The following is a 7,392-nucleotide window of genomic DNA, read 5'->3' on the forward strand; positions in this document are numbered from 1 at the left end:
TTTGTGTTTTTTTCCAGATTCCAATTTCCACATTGTCGGCTGTCAGCAAATTCCTGAGCAACGGAGCCCAAAGCGCTGGAAATATCCATGTCCAGAAAACGGTCTCAGTTCACAGTCACTAATTTGATGATAAGTCTAGCCCACGAGGGTTTGTTGCTGAGACAAAAGCCGACATCTTAACACCTTCATTCATTTGTAATAAGTTTTTATTTTAGTTTTAATGATAATAAAAAAAACGTTTCATTTGAAAATGACGATTTTTTATAATTTTCAAAAATAAATTTTACAAAATTAAGCAGATGTTTTATTTTATTTTTCAAAATACATTGTTTTTATACCAAAGTAAACCACGAACATAATTCGAAAAAGGGATCAATTCACATCATAAAAAATTCAAATTTCAAATTATTATGATGTGACCTCACTTTTCGACTGCTAATGCATTATCCATCGCCCATTTAAAATTTCATTCAAATCCCATTGATGTCACACCCTTTGCTCTTTTTCTAAATTATTCGTCGTCAAAAGAATATACTGAATAACTTGGTGTTTTCAGATCTCATTTAGCCAGCATCTAGTTAGGTCGACTATCGAGTCACCATTGTAATACGCGAAGTATTAATAAATCCCTGACCTAACACAAAGAACCTATTATTTAAAATCTCCTACCACGACGAGTTGGAGAACTGTTGGAACACAACAAAATACAAAGCATTGTCTTAAAATCTCGCACTTGAAATTAGTGATGCATTCATTATTTTTAAGAGGAAGCTACAAGCCAAAAATGTGTAAATTCTTGGTATACCTTAAATTGTAGGTAATAGGTAGAGATGGCAAAATTTAGCATTAATTTTCAGATTTTTTAGCATTAATAATTGGAAATTTAGCGTTTTATAGCATTTTGAGGCATAATTTAGCGTTTTGTAGCAAAATAGAAAAAATGTATTTCCTGAATGTTTTTAGCGCATATTTTAATTATGTTTGGTAAAATATATGTTTAACCTTCATTTGCAAGTATTTCCATGTGAAAGATTATAAATAATTAATTTTAATATTAAATTAATAAGGAAGGAAACTCTAAATACGGGTCGAACACAAACATAACAAATGCAGATTGCGATTAACATCAATAGGCGTAATTTATTTCGCACAATTTGTGTAATGTCAAAAAGCAATTTTAGCCCACAGTACAAAAATATTAAATATTTACACATAAAATAGTAACAAAATTATAAAAAAGTGGGTGTGTCAAGCCTACGCAAGACAGAAGTGAAACTTCTAGTATTCCTCTCTCTCTATTTTCATTTCATCATCTCTATTTTCTCTCTTAGGTTAGTTTGAAAATTAGAGGTTAAATAATTCAACGACGAAGCATGGATTTGCTTTTTCTAATATTTTCTTATAGATGAATGACGTTCGATTAATGTATAGTTCCAAAAATTTTCAATTTATTCACAAGTATACAATATTACATAAATAACAATATTACAATTAAAAATTACAAAGAAATTACAATGACAATGATGTGTTCATCACCTCTATCTCGTCACTACTCATTTTTAACACTGAAATTCTGTACCAAACCGTATGAACCACAATCAATTACGTATTTCACTCGTATTACACTCACGACGCAGTATACTAACCAAGCAGCTGATGCTTGGCGTGGCGCAGTTCGCTGGTGTCTGAGAGAGAGGAAAGAAGAGAAGAGAGAGAACGTTCGTGAGCGGCTCCCCCACCTCAACAAGCGCATATGGTGAGAGAGGGACAGTGAACGGTGAGCGGTGGTGGGGGTACCCGCATTTTCGTGTCGATCCTGACTCGGTTTTACTCCGTCCCCGAAAATCCATTACGCGCCTAAAGAAGTTTCACTTCAAAATCTTAGGAAAGGCTTCCAAAAATGAAATAAAGTAGGCATAATACTTTTCCCTGCACATTCACATGAAACTACCTTCCTTATGCATTTTTCTCAATTCTTCTTTAGTTGTACTGGACTAAATATTACTGTATCAGCTTCTCCAATTTGTATGGTTCTTTGACTTCTGAAATACGCTATATTCTCGGAAAGCGTTTACGCACACAGTTGGTGGAGCGCGAGCTGAAGTTAGAGATGATTTTTAATCACTTATTTCCGCTGATAAATATCGATTTTTTGAAATTGTCACATATTATTTTAATACCCGGTATTTTCGGAAAATTCGCGCCTATTTCGCTAAATAGAATAATTTAGCTGAAATACGGCCAAAATCACGTTTTTCGCGTTAATTCGCGAAATAGAAATCACTGGAAACACTTTCAAATGCCTTGAAACGCAAAGAAAACTTATAAATGCCCTATTTTCGAACCATAAATATTTTTTCGCGTTTTTAGTTAAAACGAAATTTTTCTATCTCTAGTAATAGGCATTAAAATTGCTTTACAAACGGAGTCTAGAAACGTTCGATTTCATGCACAAAACTGGTTTTTATTTATTTTGTAAATAATTTTATAAGAAAGCAAAAAAGTTGATCAAATGAAACTGTCACAGATAATTTTAGCTATAATATTGTATTTTTTTAAGTTGTTTCTTTTACGCGTTCATACATTTATATTAGAAAAATATATTTTTTAGTATGTTACATTTATATTTTTTATTGAGTAATTTATTTTTTTATTTGTATTCTACTCAAGCAAAACGACAAGAAAACCTTCAATTTATCTAAAGCATATTTTTTGGTATTCATAATGTACACCAATTCGTTATAAAGATTAATCAAAATAGAGATTTGGCACAAAGCTTCGCCTAAGGAAAAGAGAAGGAAAACTACTAGGTAGGAATCTGCTTGTATTTTTAACCTTAAGCTTATTTAAATAAACGTTTTTAAAACTGGTATATTTGGGGATTGGTAAGGCGAGACGAATCAAAGATGGTGTGTAATATCACTGTGTTTATTGAGAATTACCACAGAGACGTTGGTTGATTGTAGCTTCCTTTTAGGAACGGGTAACGACGGGAGCGGTTGGCTCATGGCCCATGGTGCAGGAGTACACGTAGCGGTGTATGGGCACGATGGGCGGAGTGGTCGCCTGTTTTCAGTTGCAGCTGGACTAAAAAATGCACCTAAAATTTTCAAATAATTATTTATGGTTTTATCAAACAGTTCATAATAATAACTTCTCAGCTTTGATAAGGAATGCCATTAGGTCAGTGGATTCTCTTCAATAATCACAATGTCACTCGATTGATGAAAGAAGGTATTATGCACACGGCAATGAAATATTTTGCAATTACTATTATTTCAATCCACTGATGATAATAGTTACCTGTATTTTTCATCGCATTTTTGAGGTCAAAGTCATCCGAGGAAAAAGGCGTATTCATGAGAACCTATTTCATCTATCAATGCAACTTCTTGCAAACGTTAACTATATAAACTTGATGATTGTTCAGAGAAGTATTGTAGTTCAAGAACTTTACTGGAGTTAGTTGCTTTGACATCAGGTGAGTGCATCTTTATTTAGTAGAACCAAAACAGAAATGAGCTTAAAAAAAATTGCTCTATCGCCTGTAATGTAATTCTAAATTTTTTTTGGCTCAAACCTGTATTTTGCAAGGGTGACAGTTATTGAGGTGACAGACACAAGAGTCCCAACTGCTCCTAACCGTCTGAAGCTAGTGAAACTATGGCATCCACAATTGGGGTATTTTGTGAGGCTGACGGTGGTAGGAAGGGAAAGAAGATTTTCTTTTATTTCTATCATTTTTTATGTATAATTTACATAAGTTTTGTTAAAACTTCACTAGGAGAACCTGTGCTGAAGTGTTCGCATGTATTAAGAAAGATTTATTATGCCGTCATGAGTAAAACACACATCATCGTCCTTGAGGTACTCAAGGAGGATACTGTGGTTATAGACAGTAATGTAAATGTTAACGGAAATGTATGTAATCCATCATTGTATTCAATTCCTAGGAAATGTATGTCGTTCCTTAAATCGCCCGGAAATGTGTGAAATAAATTATACTAGACACATTTCCTAGGAAATCTATACATTTCCTAAATAGCATTAGGAAATTTAAATCATTTAAGATATCAATGGGTACGTGGGGATAGCGGGGCAAGGGGATGGTATTGCATCGTCTGATGATGAGCTCTATCAAATTGGTACCAAGAACGGAATCTTAAAACAATTATACTCTCGATCTCAGTTGAATGTGTGTCCAAGAGTTCTTCTTGATGCAGAGGATGTACGAAGTACGAAGATTGCACTACGGTCAGTTGCTAACCTCCAAACTTTATAAGAATATAACATATAAAACAACGTGTTTTATTAAAGAAAACATTCTTTTTATACATTTCCTAATACAATATTGGAATTATATACAATTCCTAGGAATTGTATATATTTCCCAGGATAAGTATGTGTTAAATAATTTTTAAAACAATATTTTATACATTTCCTAAATAGCTTCGGAAACGAATACATTTCCTAGGAGTTGTATACAATTCCTAGATATCATACATTTCCGGTAACATATACATCATAGGTTAATTGTTCCTACATCATAATGTTACATATTACATATACATCATTTCGTGGAAGGAATAGGATACTAAATGAAGTGAACTTAAAAATACAGTTAAGAGAATATAACAAAACAGAAGTAGATGAAAATCAGATTTCAAAGTACGTTTCAATTCTGAATTGTGGTTTTACACCAGGCCGATACTGAGAGTATCTTTCACTCTAGAATGTGCTGCGTGCGTAATTCATATTATTTTTAATGAGTTAATTGTGAAATAAGACAAATTAATCAAATAAAATTTACGACCTTCAGATTGCTGGTCGAGAGCCTTACCCTTCGGCCACGAAGGCCGTCAAAAAATTGAGGTTCCACTCACAACATCAAATAATTAAAGCGTCCCATGGAATAAAATCTTCTTGTACAAATTTATGTGAAATCACATTTCAAAAATCTCAACCTAGACATAAACATTAGTTTATAAGGTTTTTATTACTATTTTTGTTTAAACCGAATATTTTTTATTATTATATAAAGTAAAGCAAATTAAATTAACTTATTTTTTACAATTTAATGAATGTTAAAATAGAAACTGTTTAAATATATTGATAACTAAAAAATTGTACCTTAATAACATTCTGAGAATTAAATTAGCAACCTTCTTAAATGCAATCACTGTTTATTATCCATAGGTTACTTTTTAATTGACATGGTTGTATTTTTTCAGTTAAAATGGCAAAGCTTTCAGCAGTTTTCTTGTTTCTTGCCACTCTCTACGCATTAAAAAATGTGGATGGTGAACCTAACAGTACTCCGAGTGTAAGAACAATTCTGCATATTTTACTTATAAATTTCATTTTGCATTAACCTGTTTGTAGTTATCCGTAACTTACTTCTTATAAACAATAATATTTTTTTTTATTTTAGAGCGGCCTGGACTTCAAGGGAATGGTCAAAGTTGCCATTAAAAAGATGATGGATTCTTCTACACAAACGCCGCCAAAAATGCAATATGACCACAACCACGAGCAGGGGTCTTCGTCTCATCGCCAAAGTGATCATGGCAAAAATGACGATTCAAACCAAAGTGCCGAACTTGAGAAAACTCTAAAAATGATTCTCACGAGATTGTGGCAATCGTCTTCTACGCTCAATCCTAAAAATATTAACCATGGTGATGTTGATTATTATCAAGGCCAAGATCATCACAATAATGAGATGTTTATGAAAATGATACATGCTAATCCACATGAGAATAAGCACACAGGACAGTATAAAAGCTATCCTGGTTCGCCAGGAGATAACAATGGTCAGTACGGAAATAGTCGTGGACAATACGGGGACACCCATAGCCAGTACGGGAACAATCATGGCCAGTACGGTTACAATCCTGGACATTTCGCTAAAAATCCTGACAGATTCGGTAATGGCAATGGTGGTCCATTCAGCAATCCTGGTCAGTATGGTAATAATCCAGGCCTATTCAATCCGAATCCTGGACAACATGGAAATAACCCAGGAGTATTTAATGCTAATCAAGGACAATATGAAACCAATCCACGACTATTTAATCCAAATCAGGGTCAATATGGCAATAATCAAGGCGCATTGAATACAAATTCTGGTCCATATGGCAATTACCCAGGACAATTCAATAATAATCCTGGTCAACACAATTCGCAGCTTCAGGACATTAGAACAACAACTGTAGCCCCTTCGACAACCAGTCCTACGCTGGCAGCTTTACAGGATCAAAGAAGAAAGCAGAGCATTCAGCAAGGAATCGCAGTAAGTATTTTATATTAGGTAACTTTAAAAAACAAGTATAAGTCAGATTGTGTCGCCAGCACAATGACATTTTTTTCAAATTCATCAATTACCAGGCTGTATTTGTATTTGCGGATTGTGTTTAATTTTGTCGACGGAATTCGATGTATTGTGGCTATTTTCATATTAATATTGTTTTATTGCTTTGATGCGGTAAAATTTTATTCCAATATTACAGATTCTTTAAATCAACTTAATCAAACCTCCAGTTACAATCAAGTAATCTCCCGCAGGTGCTGGCAGATTCGATTTATCTCCGCAAGTCCCTGGCCTGGAATACAATACTACTGACTTCTTCCACAATTACCTAACTTTAAATGATTTATTTTAATCTTTTTGTATCAATGGAATGTTTTTATTTTCTAAAATTTTTAACCTGCTTACATAATAAGCTTTTCTCCATTATAGGGAAAATTGTGTAGCCAGATTATGAAAGGTCGTAACAAGATATTACGAAAATAGTTTCAGCCGTTTACAGAGGGAATTTTAAGGTTTAATTGATAGTTCAAACCACGATTCCAGAATTTTTCACAAATCGAAAAAAGCATTCAAATCAATTCAATCAAACTACTTCTAAAATTATCCACCCTTTTTCAAAATTGTGCCATTCTTTGATCTAATATTTAAATAAGGGGTACCTCTTAAGGAAGTTTTATTATGAATTCTTTTTAGATTTAAGATGAAAAGCCTCTTTTTCAGATTCCATTGGGAATTCTTTCATCTCTTCGCCAGACCCTAACTGGAGGAACTGACTCACTCTCTGGCTAAATCACCTTCTCGAACATCCAAGATATCATAAAATGCATCCCCTGACTGTGATGATTATAATTTATGCATCTTATTTAATTAATTTTGTTATGTAGTGTTAAAATCGTCTCTAAAGTAAACATTTATTTATTAATTTATTCACGAATAAGACACAGAGATGGCAGTGAGAGGAAAGCATAAATAAATAATGAGCAATAACAATATACATATAATATAAAAAGTACTGATGGAAGGCAATTACACGTGTTACAAGACAATAACAATGCATGAAGAAGGTTTAAAGGGCTTTAAAA

The 7,392-nt window shown here is 33.3% G+C and overlaps 1 protein-coding gene across 3 annotated transcripts in view; it reads left to right on the forward strand.

Annotated features, from left to right (window-relative positions):
• The window catches only part of LOC149417189 (uncharacterized), a 40,767-nt gene extending 40,472 nt beyond the window's left edge, over window positions 1–295 (forward strand). For all 3 annotated transcript variants that reach the window (XM_089640162.1, XM_089640163.1, XM_089640164.1), the window contains exon 6: window positions 18–295. In XM_089640162.1, coding sequence (XP_089496288.1) covers window positions 18–122 — 105 coding nt within the window. In that variant the 3' untranslated portion in view covers window positions 123–295. The remainder of the gene's footprint in view (window positions 1–17) is intronic.
• The last annotated feature ends 7,097 nt before the right edge of the window (window positions 296–7,392 follow it).

This window comes from Hesperophylax consimilis, chromosome 15, assembly GCF_061612785.1.
Source record: "Hesperophylax consimilis isolate HC1 chromosome 15, BYU_Hcon_1.0, whole genome shotgun sequence".
NCBI classification, from domain to species: Eukaryota; Metazoa; Arthropoda; class Insecta; order Trichoptera; family Limnephilidae; genus Hesperophylax; species Hesperophylax consimilis.